At 43.3% G+C, this 23,109-nt stretch overlaps 1 protein-coding gene across 1 annotated transcript in view; it reads right to left on the bottom strand.

Moving 5' to 3' along the window:
• Positions 1–573: 573 nt before the first annotated feature.
• LOC136624715 (acetylserotonin O-methyltransferase-like) overlaps positions 574–23,109 on the bottom strand; it is a 37,135-nt gene continuing 14,599 nt past the window's right edge. Inside the window, exons 3-7 of the mRNA XM_066598658.1 lie at positions 20,171–20,289; positions 17,657–17,791; positions 7,809–7,931; positions 4,209–4,444; positions 574–739 (exon numbers count right to left, since the gene is read on the bottom strand). Coding sequence (XP_066454755.1) covers positions 4,233–4,444; positions 7,809–7,931; positions 17,657–17,791; positions 20,171–20,289 — 589 coding nt within the window. The 3' untranslated portion in view covers positions 574–739; positions 4,209–4,232. The remainder of the gene's footprint in view (positions 740–4,208; positions 4,445–7,808; positions 7,932–17,656; positions 17,792–20,170; positions 20,290–23,109) is intronic.

The following is a 23,109-nucleotide window of genomic DNA, read 5'->3' as shown; positions in this document are numbered from 1 at the left end:
AATCTTCCCTAAATGCTTCTAACCAAGGGATCCGTGGGGATGCCTAATAGTTTACATAAGGTGCTCATTGGAGCTATCAGGGATGGTTCTCGGGCCAAGGAGCTCCTCAACTTGTCCCAGGTCTTACGGCTGCCCCTCACCAAGGGGCTAAATTTACTAAAACTGTATGAACTCCTGAAAGGACACAACAGATCCTCCGATAAAGTATCACCATACGGGTTCACAGCTAGATGTTGTAGAAGTGGGTATCTTGTTGGGTGTACCAGCTCTAGCCAATAACTGAGTTGAACTGCTTGGTAGATGTCGTGAACACATGGCATGTCTATCCCACCCTCCCATCTCCTCTTTATCAAAAGACTATGAGCTAAGCGAGGTCACATGACTGCTTTATTACTGAGTTTTCTACTTATCTGAAAACCACTTCTATAATGACCATGATTGAAATGAATGCTTAAATAATACATATTACAATGAGGATTAGACATGGTGTACTGGGCATAAAAAGACAGACCAGCATTTCAGTTAAGCATTCTTTAATATATTTTGGCATAACTAATAATAATTATGCTCTTTAGAGTTAGAAAGCATTGTATTATATTAAAGATTTTATACTTTATAAAAACAACCTTTTCTAGGCTGCCATAAATGTCTATCAGGCCCCCCAAACACAGATCTCTTTTCTTCATCTACTTCCCTTTCTTGAACATTTTCTTCCTCGTTCTCTTCTTCTTCTCTTGTCCTGTTAGGAGACAGTATACAATAAATAAAACATTATGCTAATTGTTCCTACATTATCAATCTATATCTATCTATCTATCTATCTGTGAAAGCCTCACTGACTGACTGGCCACCAAGTCTCTAACTTTCCGATGTCGCACGAACATGAAATTTGGCAGAAGCATTCTTTAGGTCCTAAATAGGAAAGGTAAAGGGGTCACAACTTGATTATTCAATGCTAAGGGCAAAAGTATTGGCACCCCTGTGTAATGTACCAAATCTAATTCTCTAGCTTTCCAGTGTTGTACAAACATGAAATTTGGCATGACTATTCTTTAGGTCTTAAATAGGAAATGTAAAGGGGGTCACAACTCGATTATTCAATGCTAATTGCAAAAGTAAGTGCACCCCTATGTAATGTAACTTCCTGTTGTCGAACAAGCGTAAAATTTGGCGCAAGCATTCTTTAGATCCTAAATGAGGAGAGTGGGAGGGATGGCACATTCTGCAGAGGGACATCGGTACATGCAGCCTGAGAAGAATCTAACGCTCCTCTATGTGTACACATATTTTATTCTTTGGTTACTCTAAAGTGGTCTTGACTTCATAAAATTTTCTGTGCAAACAACATGTAAACACCTGTATCAAATTAACTCGGGCGAGGCTGGGTATATCAGCTAGTCAATAATGTATTGGCATTTATTTGATTTCTATTTCCCTGGTGCTGCTGTGAAGTGTAGCGATCTCTGTAGGCCCTGTTCTGGTGACAATAGAAGTATGTAGCAAGTGACAGTCATAGGAGATTTAGTAAACTCCTGCAAAGGAGACAATAGATTGTTTAGGATTACAAAGAAAGGGTCTTATTTTGTAGAGAGAAGCAGGCTGGAAAAAAAGCATATTGAAGACTGAAAAATCCTTTTGGTTCAAGAACTAATTTTAACATGCTTTGACCAACTTTTCCATTTTCCTCTGCCAGAAGTGTATCTTGTCTTTTCTGAACCTGGAGGACAGAATTAGTTCAGTGCCTCCCCAATACCATTTTTGCTAAACAAAAATTGACTTAGAGGAACTAACTAAACTCAGGAACTGTATGTAGTGTACAGTTAAAACAGGAAGATACAGTAACTTAAGTATATAGAATATGTTGAAATGCTGTGAAAACCTTGACTGCATCGGTTTCCTTTTCTCAACCTGTCAACCACACAAGTCTTACGAATGTTAATACTTTTATCAGCAGACAGAAATATATGATGGTCAATAGTTCTGCAATAATGAACTTTACATGACAACACCTTCTTTCCTGTATAAAAGCTTGTAATATCTTTCAATATACAGAGTCCTCTTGAATACTCATGAGTTCTGTTGCAGCAGTGCTGGGATCGCTGCCGGGTTGATGGAGCCTGCTGCAGGTTTTAGACATGGTTCTGCATCTTCTAGCTAAGTAGGTGTGATGCAATGTGCTCACATCTGTGGATGATTAGATGGCCATTTAAATGGGATGGATAGGAAGCTAAGGTTCTATAAATTGGCATTTGCTCGCTGTTCAAGCTGGCAGTTATGGCTCCTGTGGACAGCGTGGTGTCCACTGTTCCTTACTCTGGACTGCACTAGGTGCTGCTGCTTATTCTACTGAAGTTAAGTGCTGTATTTAACTTTGTTTTGTCCTTTATCAGTTTGGCCAAGTAGGGTTACTTAGGTCCCAGGAATGAGTGCAGGCCCACATCTATCGACGCGATCAGTTTGCCATGTTAGGCAGGGCCCTCTCCCTCGTTTGTTACGTATTTAGGGAAAGACTTCCCATTTAATATTTGTTGGTTTCGGCCGCCACACTGTGAGCGATTATTGTGTGCGTCTGCAGGTGCTGGTCCAGCACGTCCTTTTCAGACGTAACAAGTTCTCTCACATGAGGATCATTCTGCTATAACATGAAGTCCTTTCGCGTTATTTCCATAAACTTGCTAGCAAATCCTCATCACAGGTATTCCTCTATTAAAATTTGGCACCTAACAATGAGGTCAAAGATTATTACCGGTGTGGTTTCGATAACAGACCCAAGAGTGAGTTATGGATCCCTGGAGAAAAGCAGGAGAACCAAGGAGGGGGTAAGTATAGAAATTCCCCTTTCTCATTAGTCACGGTCCCCAAAGAGAGGTTACAATGCTCCAGGATCAACTGTTGTAGTGCTCACCCCATCATGTGGAGAAGGCTCCTAGATGTGTCTAAGACCTCCATACAGGTATCCAAGTGACTGAGCCTTATGTCCATCAGTGCCCCAAGTCATTACAAATAGCAAGCCTCCAAGACAAAGTGGAATCACCTTGTCTTAGTAAGCAGAGCTTTACTTTTCTTCCAGTGTGAGATCCAATGCACATTTGTCTTCTATGATCCTATTCAGAGAGATGTAAAGTGGTGGATACTGCGTGTTGTCAGGATTGTACATTGATGTAGCTTGTGCTGCCATACATACTCAGAGAAAAAGAAAATGACTACAATTTTTTTCCTAAACCTTGGCTTGGTGTGATTTTTTGGTATCACGAATCGTTAAGACATTTAATATATTCAACCAGTTACCGCCACGTGGAGGCAGTTGAGTGGGATCTGTGGTGAACGCCAGGGAGTCGCCATAGAGCAGCAGACCCATGACAACTGCCTGTCACATGTCACGAGACATTTTGAAAACAGTTTTCAGAATGCCAATTCATAGAAAGGAACTGTATCAACAAAATGTTTAACAAACGTGTGAACACACTTTCTAGGTGTACATTACATATTCTTCCACACCTAGTAAGCACTTTGTAGCCATTTTGTATAGATGACTAGGTATGTACAATCTTAAATCTGAAACACTGGTGACATCTACTGGATATTGTTGCCATGTGGCGGTTGCTGGTCCTCCTGTGGTCGGGGGCGTGTCCCCTTGGCTTGTTGTCTGGCTGCCGGTGGCGCGGGTGCCTGGTCGGCGTGGTGCTAGTGAGTGAATGCAGCTGCCGTGCACGAGCTCCCTTTAATTATGTTCTGTCAGGAGTTGGCTGTCTCCCCCTCTCCGCCCCTGGGCGGAGGCTTTTGTTTAAAGGTCATGCAGAGACTTGCAATCATTGCCAGTTATTGGTTTTCCTCAGTATACTAGCTAGTCTGCCTCTGTTGGTCTCCTGCTTCTACCATCTTGTCTGCTATACTTTGCTATTATCTCAGTTCTGCTTAGTATTGTTCGTGTTAGTTGTTTACATCTGTCTTTTCTGTCGGCATTCTAACCTTTCCATGCAGGTACGCCAGCGTCCCTTTTTCGGTCCCTAGTGAGAGTAGGGACCGATGCCCAGTTGCCCGGCTGGGTTTAGCCAGGAGTGGAGGCAAGCAGGCAGGGACAGGGGTTGCGGGTGAGATCTAGGGCACCGGGGCTGGCGTATCAAGCATAGTATACCGTAACAGATATTTTCTTTGATACATCTGAAGAAATACAGCTCTAACTGATTGCATCATTTAAGTTTTATTACCAGAATGAGATTAGACTGTTGGATCTACTTCCTTGCCAATATTGCATCGTAAAACTTTCCAGTTACTTTGACTTCAATGGTACTGAAGCCAGCGTCCGTAAGGAGCTTGGTATATTCAGATGGCGTCCGTTCTTTTCCTTCTGTCTGGATCAACATGCACAGTGAATACACAAGCGAGTCTATTGGACCACTTTTGTCCTCATTTAGAAGGGATGCAACTAGCAGCACTGCACCTCCTTAATATGACAAAGAGGGAAAAAAAGTATCAGTTATTTATCACAATAAGCCAATTTTATAGTTAACAATCTGTTGAGGTGAGACAGACACAAACAGCCCCAGACACACAGAGAGAGACAAAGTTGCCAGGAAACTGGTCACATAGATAACTCTACTGCGGATTGCTGCAGCAATCCCAGGAAACCTCCATGACACACCACCAATTTGCCTGCACTAGTGTCTTGATGGTGGATATAGTTTGCTTGGACTGTAACTTAGGGCTCAGTCATACGGGCGCATCTGCGCCCGTGTAACTGCAGGAAGGAGATGTCCGCACTTCAGGACGGACGTCTCTCTTCAGCGCCGGAGGAAAGAACATGTGACCGGCTTCATTGCCGGTCATGTGTTCTTTCTTCTGCACTGCGGGGAGTCGTCCGTCCTGAAGTACGGCCGTCTTCTTCCTGCGGTAAGAGCACAGTCACATGAGCGCATCGGCGCCCGTGTGACTAAGCCCTTAAAGTTCAAATAAATTAGCTTTATCAACCATTCTCAGTTTAGTTCAGAAATGTTAACCCTGTGTGTGGACTCTTTGTCACCTTATGGATTCACCCCAGAGGATGGAACCATGGCGTCATGAATGACAAGAACTTAGGGTTAACCACAAATTGGGTTACCCATTGAAAGTTTCCCCAGCGGTAAGTTGGATGGGTCCCATGCTACCCCCAGACAAGGAGATGGTAGAGCCCCGTAACAAAGCCGAAATGTACCCCATTCCTCGGACGCTTCACAAGCATAGTGATGAAGTAATAGATCTATATACAAAAGGCTAAAGATTACAAGTTACATATTACCCGACACATCATTGGCAAGTGGACTCATCTGAGCTAGCAGACTGTTGGTCTCTACTGAAGATACTTCTGTCATCCTGTCTCTAAAGCTTCCATGCTAGTAGAGCTTCCAATGCTTTTGACTGCATTCTAAAGTCTTCCATATATAAAGGTGTCAGCACATTTCTGTTTGAAGTCAACATCGTAAACGCACTTAACATAGCAGCACATGTAAGTCATAAATATTAACTCCTGTCTGTATACAAACTTAATTACACCACTTCCTAGATCAAGATCTAATCATGTTGACTTCACCCTTGTGTCCAAGTTTATTGAATCTGCGCATCAGAAAGGGGACATTTTTTGATATGCACATGTGACCGATTCAGTCCAGAGCTCAAAAGTAGTGTCTAACAATCACATATTCCAAAGACTAGTACTCCTACTTGAGAACCAGTAGCTTGTGCGAGTACTAGTGTATTATGTCGCCACTATAAGTTAGGGGTGGCAACATAATACAGCAGTATAGACAATTGATAACGCCCCCAGCTTCTGATTGGCTGGGGACGTGTTGAATCCTCAAACTGCAGTCCTGCTCGGGGAGGACAGTGGCAAGATCAGGACCGGCGGCAAGTGCTGTCTTGGTTGCGGAGGAGTTTGCCTAAAGCAGAAGAGGGTGCTGTCCTGGTCACAGAGGAGTTTGCTTAAAGCAGGGGCAGCGCGCCGACAGCGTCCGGACGCTGCTGCATACACAGTCAGCGGGGCGATCGGCAGTGGCAGCAGAGAGCCAAAGACACTGAACTGGGCACTCATGTGTCACTGACACACACCGGCCAGCCGGGACGGAGCAGTGAGCCGACACAGCAGATAAAAAGAATGGGGGGTGGGCTAGGGGTAGGGGAAGCGGTTGCCCAGCGGAGATGGAAGGGGAGTGCCTGCTGCAGGGATTGTGATAGCAGCAGCACCTGTATGACCGGGAGGGTTACGCTTAGCTCTCCTGTTACGCTTACATTATTACCTGTACATGCTTTCATGTTATAGCCATACCATGGAAGCATTTACAGGTAATAATGTAAGCCTAAAAGCAAAACTAACCGTAATCCTCCTGGTCATACAGACGTTGCTGCTGCTATCACTCTCCCTGCAGCAGGCGTCCCTCCCCACCCCGCAGCAGGTGTCCTCCATCCATCTGGCTGCTAGGACCTTTAACAGTTATTCCAATCGAGAGCTAGGGGCATGCCTCCATACAACCCCTGCTAAACCCCTTGCTTCCGGTGGAGTCAAGATACACCAGTACCGCTTGTCTGGAAGCAGACATCTGTTCCCACTGCAGCGGCCTGGCTTGTTATTGCAGTCAAAGCTCCTATGCATTTTGATAGGCCAAGTGGACACCCCTTTAAGTCCTGTAACAAAGTGATCATCTCAGCATAGAAATATACTGAAAAAAAACCCATGGCATTTCACATGTCATATATAGTACATGTCCAATAGCCTTTTTTGTAGCTTTTCATTAATAAATACATTTTTAGCCCATTTCAGACATTTATAATGTGATTGTTCACAGCATGAGAAACCACGTTATCTTGTAGATATGATACATTTTAATGGATAACAAAAATAAATGATGTTATAGCGAGCTTGCAAACCTCTCAGGTTCTTAGTCGGGCTAAATTGGAATAGATCCGAAGAGGCATGCATATTTATACACACTTATGATACACATACTTATGACAAGGCACAGACATGGATGTGATTGGTTTGCACTTAAAATGAATACTGCAACAGAGACAAACGTTTTTGACTAGACACTGATAAGGGAGTGAAAGTTTATGGTCCCTGAATTACTGTTGAGGAGGTCGTCAGGCCAGGAATGCTGCAACAGGTACACAAACATTTTTAACTAGACACTGATAAGGGAGTGAAAGTTTATGGTCCCTGAATTACTGTTGGTGGAGGTTTTCACCAAGCCAGCAGTCTTATCTATAGATGTCTCATACCTCCCATTCTCCCATAAATCCTGGTGAATAATTTAACCCACTATTCAGCACGTCAAAAGTGGTTATAAATTTATATTCCCAAATTCTTCTGTGGTTTTGTGACTTGAAACCACCCTTCAATATCAAAACTCTCATATCTCCTAGGTCATGTCCACGGTTAGAAAAGTGCTCGGCCACATGTAATTCTGTCTTTCTCTGATTAATTGTATGGTGATGAGATCTCATCCTCACTTTTTGTTAACCATTATAAAGGTATCATATCTACAAGATTACCCAGTTTCTCTTGCTGGGAACAATCACATTTTACTCTACTGGCTAACACAGTACCAAACCTTTGTAAGATTTATAAGGACAAGACAATAATACTATGTTAAAGGTTATGTAGTTTAAAAAACAAAGCACTTGTTTGGGTATGTGGCTTTTTTGCAGGGTTTGTTACATTTTTGTTTTATAGTGACTGGTAAATCTTTTTCTGTTATTTGTGCGAAAAATACTGGGGAAAAAAAATACAATCTACAGTGGACATTTTGAACCCTTGTAGTTCCACATTATGAGCTCACCAGGTTTACACGGCTGGTAAATCTTCCTCAGAAGTTCCAGGCATTTGTCTTCTGTCCAGCAATGAATAATCCTGGCCATAATAAATAGGTCTGCCTCAGGAATAGGATCATTAAAAAAGTCTCCTATGATAAAGAAGAAGAAGACAACATTATCAATTTAATATATGCAGACGAGACAACATTTACAATAAATTCCAGAAGAATATAAGGACATCATTTTTCTATTGTCAAAGGTTTTGATACATTTGAGAATTTATTGTTCCCTCAATGATCCCAAGATGCTCAGACCCCGAGGCAGGACCAAACCATGATGCTCCCTCCACCATCCCAACAGAAGCACAAGGTGTGCAGTCCTTTTTCCTCTGAATATAGCATTGTGTATTTGTGCTAAAAAGTTCTACAATGGTCCTGGTGAATGTTTTATGGACAAATATGGAACATCCAGGAGGTCTCTGACAAGTTTAAAACAAGCTGCGGTTTGTTTCTCATAGCAGTGGCTTCCTATGTGGTGTCCTGCCATGAACACCATTCTTATTCACAGTTTCTAATAGTAAACATATAAAGAATTTTACCATTTGGAGAGTCTTCTATAGGTCTTTGCTGTTACTCTTGGGTTCTTTCGCACCTCTTTCGGGACTGCTCGCTGTGCTCTTGGAGTGACCTTAAGGCCTCCAGCACACTACTGTATTCAGGGCTGTGTGCTGTTAGTGTTAATTCACGGACATCACACAGACCCATTAAAGCCTATGGGGCTGTGTGCACTGCAGTTTTTAATGTGGAACAATGTCCGCGTAGCAAAAAAAAAAAGTCATTGAATGTCCTATTTTGTCTGCATCATGGACGCCAATAAGGATTTGAAAATGCATGTTAAACATGTGAACCATCCATGCATCAGCTAGCACATGGATAACTGTCGAACATAAGCTGCAAGTGTGCTCCTTGCTTAACAGAACAAGCATCCCAGGGAGAGTAGCAACATCTTGTAGTTTATTTGCAAATTTGTCCAACTATGGACTGGACTGATTTACACCCAGGTCTTTGGCATAGTATTTCTTAACTAGATATACATCTGCATTTTTTTTTAATGTACATCAGATTCGTAGGGTTTGTATGGCACAGTCTCAGGAGCCCAGTCTGCTCTACACAGGCAGGTAGGACAGCTGACCTTCAGCTGCGATCAGAGATAAGTCCGATTATTAATCTTAACCATTTAAATGCCACTCAATTCTGATGGCACGATCAGTGTTCTGAAGTTTCAAAAGGCACCCACAGATTGCAGAGTGCTGTTTGAGTGTCATGGCATCCCGAGCCTTGTGAAGGCCCCCATGGTGGCAATGTACATCTGCCTATTGAAAAAGCTTTATAGAATGCCAGTAGAAATATAATATTCTGCAATACCAAAAATACTGCGGTATATTGTATAAGCAATCTTAAGTTAAATTCACCTTAGAATACTAACATACAAAACTAAAACACACATTTTTTTGGTATCGCTATGCCCGTTACAGTCTGATCCATTAATATAGCACACCATTCATCCTGCACAAAGGGGAAAAAAAGCTAAAATTATACTTTTGGGCCACCTTGTTACCAAGAAAGAAAACTGGAATATTAAGCAATCAAAGCTGTATGTACCGCAAAATGGTATCAAGAGAAAGCACAGGTCCATCCTGAAGAAACTCTCACACAGCATAGATCGCAAATTTAAGAAGAGATATATTTTTTTAAACAAACTACTAGAACTACCATTCTACACTGCAACACTATTTAGCATCATTATAATCATAATGACCTACAGAATACAAAGTAATGTCATATTTGCCACAAAGTGTATGTTGTATAAACATGGCCCTCCCCAAAAAGAAAAGTGCAATTCGCTTTCCATTTCCCTATATTTTTTTTAAAAGCTTCTTTGTTTATCATGCAGTACAATAAAAATGGTATCCCCCCATAGATCCATTAACATTTAGGCATCAAAAGGTCCGCAATTTTTTAGACTTGGTTAACCTCCCTAGCGTACCCACAAGCCAACCACAATCTCTCCTCAAACCGATCTTCCCTCGGGAGTATTCAGTTGGCCCCAAATGGGAAAAGGCCTGGCCTCGCTGGCTTTGGCTCCCTATACTTTAAAACTTTCAAAAAAACTCTCTCCACATCTAGTTCACTATTTCAACTCAATTAATGCTGGTAATTATTTCTAAAAAGCAGCATTGACAGCACATATTACCCTAATCCCTAAAGAGGGAAAGGATGCTACCTTATTCAATAGTTACAGACCCATATCTTTAATTAATAACTATGTTAAATTATATGCTAAGATCTTAGCCAACAAAATAAAATTAATCTTGCCTGACCTAATCAACCCTGAAGTGGGCTTTATATGAAATACAGAGGCAAAGGACAACACTTCAAAACTTCTTAACCTAATTCACCTAGCCCTTCTTAATAAATCTCCATTAGCCCTCCTCACCAAGGATGCTAAATAGGCCTTTGACACAGTTGATTGGTTATTTCTCAGAATCTCTCTCCAGAAATTTGGTTTCCCAAAAATATTCATAGACGAGATTATGGCGCTGCATTCCCTCCCCTCAGCTAGATTCAAAATTAACAGTCCAGATTAACAATGGAACCAGACAGGAATGCCCCCTATCCTTTTTATTATTTGTGTTAACTGTGGAGACTTATTTTGAAAAAAAAAAATAAAAATGACAAAATAACAAAATCACAGGTGGCTTCAGAGAACACAAATCAGCCTCCTATGCAGACGACATGCTGTTCTTCCTCTTGGATCCCAAAACCTCAATTCCGTACATTTTACAAAATTTTGAGAACTTTGGCCAGATATTTAAATTTTCAATTAACTCTCTCGAAATCAGAATTATTAAATATTAATATAGTCTGACCTCTGGACAGAAATCTTAAAAATCTGACCATTTAAAACACAAGTAAACAAATTACATACCTAGGAATAAAGAAATCCCAAAGTCTCGTGGATCTTTACAATTTGAATTTGGTGCCTCTACTCTGGAAAATTGAACAGGAACTCACTTCCTGGAGCTTTCTGCCAATCTCCTGGTTTGGCAGGAAAAACCTAATTGCTGCTGCCAAGAATACTATATGTATTCCAAACTTTACCAATAGAAGCCCCCCAGACTTTTTTTGCTAAACTGAAACATCTTGTAGCAAAATTTGTCTGGCAGGGGAAAGGACATTAGAATTAAACATGCAACCTAAACAAAACAAAAAGACGTGGTGGCATAGGACTCCTAGATTTTGAAGTGTGTTGGATTGCGTGGTGGACCTCACACTCAACTGCATGGTGGACCTCACCCACCAAGCAAGTTCTAAACTGTGGGTGGAGTTGGAACTTCTCTCCCTAAATGATGACCTGAAGCCCTCATCTTGGTTCCATACAACAAAATTAAACTAAAAGAGATTCAAAACCCTTTCACTCAGCTAACCTTGAAATTGTGGCAAAAATCCAATAAAAAACATAAACTAGTATCCCAGATTAGCGGCTTCACCCTACTGCTCTCATTGATTCCTAACAAATTTAGAACACTCAAGCAAAAAAATTATGAGAGACACCTGCTTATCCCCATTACTATCCTGTAGCCTTATAACGAATAATGCTGTACCTCAGGATTTTCAGTTCCTGAATCATCTGGAAGGCACTAGATTCAAAGACAAAGAGTTGCACATTATCAGGGATATAATTATGATTCACTTCCCAGATATCACTGATACAGATAAAAAACGGCTATTTCACAAACTACTCTGGTATCCCCAACCTGTTAAAAAAAACAAATCTCAAAAATGTATAAAGCTCTGACACAGAATGAGCAACAACCTTTCTTTATTCCCCGGTGGGAGACTGAATAAATACCACTTTTAGGCCTTAGTCAGACGGGCGTTTTTTCGCGCGATTTGCGGATCGCATGACGGATGCGCATCCACAAATTGCGTGACCGGTGCGCGCAAGTCGCCCGCAAATCGCCCGAAAATCTGCTCCTAGCCGCGTTTCATTAGAAACGGGCCGGAGCTGTCCAGCGCATTGCATTCAATGGAGACGGCAATACAGCCGTCTCCATTGAAAGCAATGCGCTGCGGGCGAGCCCGGAATGAATTGTCGGTAAGGGCTTAAATATATAAGCCCTTACCTGCAATGCATCCTAAAATGTGTAAAAATAAAAAATATATATGTACTTACCTTCTCCCGGCAGCTGGAGCTCCGAGCGGCCGTCCTGCAGTGGGTGTGAAGGGGGTGTGAGTCAGACCTGCCCCTGATTGGTTCAGCGCTGAGAGGCAGCAGTCACTCACCCATTCATGAATTCATGAATGGGTGTGTGAGTGAAACTGGCCTCTGATTGGTCAGGCTGTGATCAATCAGAGGCAGATCATTCAGCAGGCGGGGATTTTAAAGCCCCGCCGGCTGAATAGTGCCGAGAAGCAGTTCAGGAGAACTGACAGCGGCCGCGGCTGGACTCTGGCTGCAGCGGAAAGGTGAGTATACAATTTTTTTTTTATTTTAACACATTTTAGGATGAATTGCAGGGAAGGGTTTATATATTTAACCCCTTCCCGACAATTCAGCCCGCGCACGCCGGCAGCCCATTGCTTTCAATGGAGCGGCTGTATTGCCGCTCCATTGAATTCAATGGGCAAACATCGTTCTTCTCTGCCACAGCTGTTACAGCTGTGGCAGAGAAGAATGATTTGTCTTCTATATGTTCTCAATGGGGTCGGCGCTGCTGCCGCCGGCCCCATTGAGCGCATATACAGAAGAGAACAGGAATCGCAGATCGCAGATAGGTGCGATCTGCGATTTTTTGTTCTATAATTTATCGGACGAGCGCATAAAAAGCGCTCATGTGTCCGATACCATTGCAAAGCAATGGTTTTAAAAAAATCGCCGGACGCATGCGCAAATCGCGCGAAAAAACGCCCGTCTGACTGAGCCCTTACTGCGAATGAGGTAAAGGAAATTTTGCGCAACTCGCACTCATCTTCCTTTTCCACTAGGTTCCAATAATTAAATTACAAAATCGTTTCCAGGTGGCATAAAACCCCAGCTCTACTCAATATAATAGATCCAGATTGTTCCCCCCTATTCTGGAAATGCTCAGATCGTATTGGCACGTACACCCATATTTAGTTCTCCTGTTCACTCCTACAACCTTTTTGGGAGGTGATTCAAAGGAAACTGGGGCTTACCTTCAAATAAATATTACCCTCACACCTAAGATTATCCTCCTAAACGCGGACGTTCCAGGCCTTTTAATTGAGCATAAGTCTATCTTCCTGTTTCTCATAAGCGCAGCTAAAATCTTAATCCCCAGATACTGGAGGGACAGCACAGTGCCCTCCATTTCAGAATGGTACAGCAAGGTGAATTCTACCTATTCCTTTGAGAGGGTCAAGGCCAGATGAGAAGGGGACCTAGAGAAGTTCACAAACTTGTGAAATGCCTGGATCTCTTTTTCACATGGAGTCGCCGATCTACCATTACAAATTGTGAATGCCCCCTAAACCACTGCTTTTCTTTTACCTCACTATTGGATCACACTGCAGGAATGTCTTATCATTTGTATTTTTTTAAATGTTTTTATTAAACAATCGAGATACATTCTCCACATTACAACAGGTACTCAATCATTTTTTAACACATTGTGGCTGTCTCCCGGCAGATTATAGCATGGATAACTTCTCAATATAAATTTTATATATATTTTTTGAAACTAATAATCAAAATAACAAACTAAAAAAAAAAAAAAAAACTGAAAAAAAGACATAGAAACAAACTTAGACCTGTTATGACCTCAAAATTGTGCACCATCTCCCTCTTTTTTGCTTATTATTTTTTAACCCCTTAGTGATGAAGCCTGTTTGCGCCTTAGTGACGGAGCCAAATTTTGGAAATCTGACGTGTGTCACTTAACATATTATAACTCCGTGAAGGTTTTGCATATCAAAGTGATTCTGACATTTTTTTTTGCCACATGTTGTACTTCATTTAGGTTGTAAAAATAGACTGATATAATTTGTGTATATTTATTAAAAGTACCAATATTGGAAAAAGTTTGAAAAAATTGTCATTTTTTCACATTTTCAACTGTAATATCTCAAATATGTGCAAACATACTGTACAAATTTTTGCTCAGATATACATTTCCATCTGTTCACTTTATTCTGGACGCATGTTTGAAAAACTTTAGTTTTTTTTAACCATTTAGGAGACATACACATTTAACATTAATTATCAACATTTTGAGGAACACTTTATTTTCCGGCACCAAGCCAAGATTGCAAAGGCTCATGGGTGTCAGAATTATAGATAACCCCACAAATGACCCCATTTTAAAAACTGCACCCCTTAGTGTATTCACTGAGGGGGGTCAGGAGTATTTTGACCCCTCAGTTTCTTTTCGGGAATTAATGCAATTTAGAGTAGAAAAAATAGAATTTCATATTTTTGCAAATACGGAATTTTAAACACAGGATTTTTTTCTATAGTGCACATAAAAATGAGAATTTACACCTCAAAATGCATACCCCCGTTTGTCCTGTGTTCAGAAACATACCCATTGTGGCCCTAATCTTCTGTCCGTATGTACAACGGGGCCAAAACTGAAAGGAGCAGCCGGTGGCTTTCTGATCAGACATTTTGCTTGAAGGCGTTTTAGGCCCCATTGCTCACTTGTAGACCCCTTGAGCGGCCAAAACGCGGAGGACCCCAACAAATGACCTCATTTTGGAAACTAGACCTCTTAGCGCATTAATCTAGGGATGTACTGCGCATTTTGACTCCACCGTTTTTAAATGAAGCAAAGCAGAAGAAAAAAATTACGATTTTTGTTTTTTTGGCAATTATGTCATTTTAAAAATAGTTTTTTTTGTACAGCACACATAGGAATAAAAACTTTCACCCCAAAATATATACCCCCATTTGTCCCGTGTTCAGAAACATACCCATTATGGCCTTGTCTGGATGCACAACGGGGCCAAAACTGAACGGAGCGTCAAACTTTAACTGTTTTTCAACTTTTACGTGATCGCCATTATCCATTGGATAATGGCGATCATGTGACCGAAGACACTCACCGCCCTCCCCCCCCCTTCCCCCCGTGACCTTTCCAAGCTCTTGGCTACCTTTAGTAGCCAGGAGCAAGGAGATTTTAAATTTCCTCTTGCCCTCCCCAGCTTCTGCGCTTGCGTCCGCCATTTTGGCGAAGGGCGCATGTGCCAAAACTGGGGAAGGGTCAGCGGATAAGGATCCCATCAGAAGACCTCGCCGGTGGCCTTATTTAAGTAATTTCACCTCCCCTCACAGATCCGATCCATGACGGGAGGTGAATATTGAGCTTTTTTTTACTTTTACGTGATCGCCGTTATCCATTGGATAACAGCGATCACGTGATTGGGAAAAGTGTACCATGGCACCCCATGAAATCTCCAGGCTCTTGGCTACATTTAGCAGCCAGGTGCCGGGAGATTTTAAATTACCCCGCCAATCTGTGGCTTTTGCGCTTGCGTACGCCATTTTGGCAGCGGACATGTGCGCAGAAGCCAGGCAAGGTCCGCGAATAAATATGGGGGCTTTAGGTACCTAATTTCATCTCCACTCATGGATATGATCCATGAGGGGAGATGAAACAAACTTTTTTTCTTTCACTTTTTAAACTTTTTTTTTACTTTTACATGATGGCTGCTATCCATTGGATAGCAGCGATCATGTGACCGGGAACCGCATACAGCAGCTCCCGGTAACAGCTCCCTGCTTTCGGCTACTCATACTAGCCGGGAGCAGGGAGTTTTTGAATTTCCCGGGTCTCCCGGCTCTCTGCGCATGCGCGTGGAGTAATGCGTCTGGCGCGCATGCGCAGACACCGGCGTCAGGGCCGGGGAGAAGCCAGAAATCGCCGGACGGCGCGGAGGATGGGGGGCGAGTACTCTCAGCTCCCCTTACGGATCTGATCCATAAGGAGAGCTGAAACTTTAATTGTTTTAAACTTTCTACTGACTTTATCACGATTGCCGGTATCCGGTGGATACCGGCGATCGCGTCACCGGGGGTGGGGTCCCGCGGACTGGAATGACAGCTCCATGCTGTCGGCTACCTCAGGTAACCGACGGCATGGAGCTATCACGTCCTGAGCCTGCAGGGCTTACATTTCTGGAGGATGCATATTTCTACGTCCTTTAGGAATTAAGCCCAGCAGGCCAGGACGTAGAATTCCGATGGGGCCATCACTAAGGGGTTAAACAGTAAATAACTATTTTCAGGGTCTGTTTCCGGCGTGACCATGCACCCGAGACAAATCCCCAATTGGTGAAATGGCCTAGAGTCCTAGAGTCCCCTCCACAGCACCAGCACAATAATTATGACACCCTAAAGTGGAGGATCCCCCAATACCATCTGTTCTTGATACCAACATGTATGGTAAAAACAATCTCTCAATTTCTCCCTTATTCTCTGTGGAAGCATTCTGACAAAGCTCTCCCAAGTTTCAAAGAACGACTGCGCCATCTTCTCTTTAAATAGCAATGTTTCAGCCCAGTCCATCTGGAACAGAAATGCCAGTTTATCTAGGAACATTCTAAATGGAGGGGCAGTCGTTTTATCCACATCTGTAGGATAGCTTTTAGTCCCGCAGCTGCCACAAAGTGCAAGAGTTTGCACACCCCTTTTGAGCAGTGATATACATTCGGTTCTAAGTACCCAAAAATCGCCCATGCTGGCTCCTGTGGACAAAAATTTGTTAAATACGTGATGGTATATTCATGAATTCGTGACCAGAAAGCTTGTATCACAGGGCACTTCCATAGGCTGTGGTATTGATTGGCACACAGAGCTTTACATTTAAAACAATTTGACGTGGAGTATATTCCCATTTGATATCCCTTTACCAGGGTTAAATACGATCTGTGGACGATCTGGAGTCACATCTCTAGAAACCTAGCTGAGGGCACGTATTTATGGGCTGAAGACACTGACTTCATACTTAACCCTGGTGTAAGGCGTGGGTCATCCAGAGACCACTTATTGACCCCCGCATCCACATGATCTTGCTCCCGCATAGTCCGTACTGCTCTATATATTTTGGAGATCATACCTCTCATGCCTCCCGATCTAGAGATCCATGCACCGCCTGTCTATATCCAGTCAAATTCCCTGAAATGTGGCAGGAGTTGTTGGATATAGTGTCTTGCTTGCATGTAAGAGAATAATGGAATTGTGAAGGAAGCCAATACTTCACAATATTTGTACAAAAAACAAAAAAAAATGTCAGGACTACCCAATGGAAATATATCCCAATAGAAATGTATAGGTGCATGTTAAACCATGGCTGCGACATACAGTAGAAGCAGAAACCAAAAATAGCAACAGCACGCAGAAATACAGGTATTCTAAAAGGGGCACTTACTATCTCCTGCAACTATTTCAGTGCAGATTCAGTACCAATTGTTAGCAACAAGTTATAGTGCCATTCATGTAAGTGTTGTTTTAAATCCTTTCAACCACTTTACTAATGTATGTAATAAAAATATTAATCTGCATTGGAGTGGTTGACCCATTTCTAGTCATTTTGTTGCAGGAAGCAGACAGTTCTGTACATTGTGCAGTGGCTGGGGTTGGTACTGCAGGCCAAGCTCCATTAATTTGAGTAGAACTCAGCCTGCAGTACCAAACCAGGTCACTGCGCAGTGCATGGACTCATCTGCTTCTTGCAGCAAAACAGCTAGATGTGGGACAACCCTTTAACAGTAATTTTATATTGTATATCTATGCATTTTGATTACAATATAAAAAAACAAACCTAAAATCAATAAAGTTTTATGTGCCGCACCTTCAAGGAAATGTATCCGTTCATCTGTTTCAAGATCTTTCTTAGTTGCTTGAACAACTTTTGGTAGGTCCATAACAGTGACTGTTGATTCATTATATGTGGAGAGAAATAGCTTTGCAAGAGCTCCTGTGCATCCTAGAACAGAAACACAGTTTCTCCATGTAAACTGCTGGCAAAATATATGCATTAAAAAAAATGCAAACCATATCACTACTATACAAGTTATAGATAATCTGTGCATTTCTTTTCATGCGATAATGGGTTTTGTGCTGTGTGATATAAAATGCAATGCTATAGTGCAGAAGTGCACAGCTTTTTGTTGACTGAAGGCCACATTGCCATACTGAAATCACTCCCAAGGGCCACAAGTATATTCCCATCTGAGACATTTATGGCATATCCTAAGTATAAATCACCTTCCTCTACAATCAATACTCCAGAGAGGAGGAGTCAATTCATGTGGTTCTCCATTGTAGATGGTGGATGTCAAGGTAATGTCTTGCCTGTATGAAGCCACTAACTCATACTTTTTTTTGCGTGTGAAACAGGTCAAGAGATTTTCTCCTCCCAATATATAGGGGACCTAGACATGACTACACAGTGCACCCTCATTAGGGCAACAGGAAGGGACAACCATGGGAAGTTACGTAACATAGGGGGTCATTTACTTTTGCACTTAGAATTGAATAATCAAGTTGTGACCCCTTTACTTTTACCAAATTCAAAAATAAGTGTTCCCCTATGGTCTGTACCTAATCTAATTCTCTAACTTCCCGATGTTGTACAAACGTGAAATTTGGCACAAACATTCTTTTGGTCGTAAGTAGGAAAAGTAAATGGGGTCACAAATTCATTGTTTAATTCTAAGTGCAAAAGTAAAAGACCCCCTATGTAGTGTAACTAATAATACATTTGAACTGCTTAAACATGAAATTTCCCACGACTATTCTTTATGTACTAATAGTAGAGTGGTTGCACCTTCAATATTAAATTCTAAGCGTGAAAAACTGAAAATCTGCAATACATGACAGTGCTTTTCTCAGAAACCATAAAGCCTAGGGAAATGATTTGTACACTGAGGAGAATCTACCTCACCTCTTTGTTTATATACTAAGGAGAATATAAGTGACCTCTATGTGCATATAATGAAAGGCTGTAAAGTACATAAGGAGGTGGCCATGGACTGCAGGGATGGAGGCTAAGAAGGGCTGCAACCTCCAGTCTGGGGGTATATTTAAATAAAATGGGGCATTACCTTTAAGAGTAAAAAGTGAGAAGAGTTTGAGGAACAATGGTACATGCAGTCTGAGGAGGATCTAATGCTCCTTTATGTGTATACATATTTTATTCCTAGGTTCCTCTGAAGTAATCAATACTTCATAAACGTTTCTGCGTGAACACATAAGCACCTGTACCAAGTTAACCCTGGTAAAGTCAGGTAAATCAACTAGTCTTGAATCTGGGATAATAAACCCCTACTGAAAAACCTACGGTAAAATCTCCCATTAGTATTTGCAAAGGAGCTCCAGGATGGTGTACAGGCACAAAGTTGTAAGCCATCAATATAAGCCATGTTCATAATACTGTGTTGAACACCTTTTTTTGTAAGGGAGGGGGGGGGGGGGGAGTTCTATCCAGTATTGATTAATATGGTCTGCAGCAGCTGGGGTGTTTTACGAGGTGTTGTATCAGCAGCAACACAGAACTGCATGCTACACACTGCAGCTGCTGAAGAACTCTGAATGAGGGATCCCCAACATGTTTGTCAATGGTTGATACAGTGGAAAGAAATTCCAGCAAATGTAATCAGTGACATATTGTACCTGCTGGGAGATATAAGTAGTGTCTGTTTGTCTATAGTTATGAGGTTCTGAGAATGGGATACAGTATTTATAGAAAAATAACTTAAAGGAGTTGTCCCGCGGCAGCAAGTGGGGTTATACACTTCTGTATGGCCATATTAATGCACTTTGTAATATACATTGTGCATTAATTATGAGCCATACAGAAGTTATTCACTTACCTGTTCCGTTGCTAGCGTCCTCGTCTCCATGGTGCCGTCTAATTTCAGCGTCTAATCGCCCGATTAGACGCGCTTGCGCAGTCCGGTCTTCTCCCTGGTGAATGGGGCTGCTCGTGCCGGAGCTGGTCCTCGTAGCTCCGCCCCGTCACGTGTGCCGATTCCAGCCAATCAGGAGGCTGGAATCGGCAATGGACCGCACAGAGCCCACGGTGCACCATTGGAGAAGACCCGCGGTGCATCGTGGCTGAAGATCCCGGCGGCCATCTTGGTAAGGTAAGGAAGAAGTCGCCGCAGCACGGGGATTCGGGTAAGTACTAAACGTTTTTTTTTTTTTAACACATACATTGGGTTTGTCTCGCGCCGAACGGGGGGCCTATTGAATGAAAAAAAACCGTTTCGGCGCGGGACAACCCCTTTAAAGACCCGTCAATGACAAAACTCCACTGATGTAATGTTTATATTTCAGTATAACACAGAATAAGCTTTATTACCTCCAATATCACAGACGGTGCGGAAGGCAGAGAGGTCAAAAGCTTGTATAACATCTCTTCCACAAATCTTCCATATCGAGTCCATATAATGCATAAAAGTCACGGTGTCCTCTTCTGATCTATCATACAATCACAAGTTGATTAGGTAATCAGAAAAAGACAGGAATTAGGTCCTACCTGTTAATTCCTTTTCTTGAAGTCATCCTGACAGCATACACCTGGAGGTTGTCCGCTGGACACCTGTTGGGACAGGAAGCAGAAAAACACAAAAGGTAACTCCCACCACCGGCTCACCAGTTTGTACCAAATGACTACAGTGACCCGGCTTTGTTTAACCAATCATTTTTTATACAGAAATCATAGTACAATACGTTACTTCACGTAAAAATAAAAATAACTCAAGGGGAGGGAAAGCCCCTATGCTGTCAGGATGACTTCAAGAAAAGGAATTAACAGGTAGGACCTAATTCCTGTCTTCCCCTCGTCATTCTGACAGCATACACCTGGAGAAGTGCCAACAACCAAGGGCTTTAGGGAGGGACCACTGCCTGTAGCACCTTCCGCCCAAAGGCCATATCACGGCTGGCCCCCAGGTCCAGGCGATAGTGTTTAGTGAAGGTATGAGTGCTCGACCATGTGGCGGCCCTGCAGATCTGGTCGGTTTTCGCCTGAGCTCTCTCCGCCCAGGAACAGGCGACCGCCCTAGTGGAATGGGCTCTAACGTTACCCGGGAGTGGAATCCCCTGGGATCTGTACGCCTCTTCTATGGCCCTCCTGACCCAACGCGCTAAGGAGTCCTTATTAGCGGCCCCTCTGCGTGGACCCTGAAATTGAATAAAAAGGTTGTTAGACTTCCTGAAGGAATGTGTGACCTCCAAATACTTCAGGACTGCTCGTCTAACATCTAGATTATGAAACCTCTGTTCCGTGGTGTTATGGGGTTCCTGGCAGAAGGAGGGAAGTACTATTCGCTGTTCTCTGTGAAAGTCTGTGAGAACTTTCGGTTGGAAAAAGGGGTCATGCCTGAACTCTATTTTATCCGGGAAGATGGTCATATACGGAGTCCTAATAGAGAGGGATTGGATCTCCCCAATCCGTCTAGTGGATGTGATAGCAACTAGAAAAGCTACCTTATAGGAGAGGATCTTAACTGATAGATCTTCCAGGGGTTCAAAGGGGTGTGCGCAGAGGGCCTGTAAAACTAGGTTCAGGTCCCATGGGGGCATGGTTTCCCTTACAAAGGGGTGGAGTCTGACTGCCCCTTTAAAATATCCTAATTAGCTTATGGTCGCCTAAGGGGGAGTCAAAGAAGGCTCCAAGGGTGGCCACCTGGACCTTAAGGGTACTAGGTCTTAGCCCCATATCTAATCCATCCTGTAGGAACTCCAATATCTTGTTAATGTCAGGCTGTTGGAGGTCATGAATACTATGCCCTAACCACCTAGAGAAGGTATCCCACACCCTAGTGTATATATCTCTGGTGGATTTTTTTGAGGCTCTCACATAAAGTAGTAGTCACCCTCTCTGATATGCCCTGGCTCACGTATTTTACCCGCTCAGCTTCCAGGCCGCCAGTCTGAACTGTCGGACCTTTGGGCATATCAGAGGACCCTGCTGAAGGAGGTCGTCTCTCTGCGGCAGATGTAGAGGATCCTGTGTCGAGAGAGCGGCCAGGAGCGGGAACCAGGGTCTCTGGGCCAGAATGGGGCCACCAGGAAAACGGAGCCTGGGGACCCCTGAATTTTCCTTAGGACCAGAGGGACCAGAGGGATCAGGGGGATAGGTGGGAAGGCATATGCAAGGTCCCAATCCCAAGCCTGGGAAAGTGCGTCTATTCCCAGGGAGCCCCCGTCTGCTCCCCTGGAGAAAAACCGGGGACACTTGGTGTTCTCCCGAGAGGCGAACAAGTCCACCTTTGGTGTCCCCCATCTTTCTATAATTAGCTGGAATGCGTGTGGATGTAGAGTCCACTGCCCCGGATCTATCTTCCTGCGGCTGAGATGGTCTGCCATGGAGTTCTTTGGGCCCCTTACATGGAACGCTGTGACGGAAGGTGTCTGCTGCTCTATCTACCCGAGAACTTTCGCCGCCAGGTCTTGGAGTTGGGGGTTCCGCGTGGATCCCTGGTGGCGAATGAGGGACACAGTTGTTATATTATCCGAAAAGATCTTAATGTGTCTACCCCTGATCTCTGTCTCAAGGCCCCGAATGGCCTTCCAGACAGCGCAAAGTTCTTTGTAGTTGGAGGACTGAGTAGCTTCCTCCTGGTTCCAGCCCCCTTGGACGAAATGACGGCCTAAGTGGGCCCCCCAGCCAGTTGCACTCGCGTCAGTAAAGATGGATACTGGGGATGTGGGGTACCAAACCGTGGCTCTGGCAAGGTTGGTAATAGGCATCCACCACTCCAAGGAGGACTTTATCTTGTGGGTACGGATGACTATCTGATCCAGGGAAGCGGGTGATTTATCCCAGTTGCTCAGGATAAAGTCTTGGAGGGTTCTACAATGTAATTGGGCCCAAGGGACTACCCCGATGCAAGATGTCATGAGGCCGAGGACCCTCATGCCTCTCCTAAGGGAGACTTTGGCGGCTAGAGAAAGTGCCCGACACTCGTCCAGGATTGCTTTTTGCCTTTCTAGGGGAAGGGATGAACACTGGCGGTGTGAGTCCAAAATAACTCCCAGGAATTTTTTCTTTTGTTCGGGCAGAAGACTAGATTTAACGGTGTTGATGATCCAGCCTAGTGATTCGAACAGACGGAGTGTGAGGTTGACCTGGAACCGGAGTTCTGAAGCTGATCCTGCTATGATCAGGAAATCGTCGAGGTGTGGGACAATCAACACCTTGTTAGTCCTTAGTGCCGCCACCATCTCTAACACCAGTTTGGAGAACACCCGGGGTGCGGAGGAAATCCCGAATGGCAGGCACGTAAACTGGAA

This window comes from Eleutherodactylus coqui, chromosome 4 (genome assembly GCF_035609145.1).
Source record: "Eleutherodactylus coqui strain aEleCoq1 chromosome 4, aEleCoq1.hap1, whole genome shotgun sequence".
Classification (NCBI taxonomy): Eukaryota; Metazoa; Chordata; class Amphibia; order Anura; family Eleutherodactylidae; genus Eleutherodactylus; species Eleutherodactylus coqui.
Note: the sequence above shows the minus strand (reverse complement) of the source record. Positions and strands in the feature narration are given on the sequence as shown.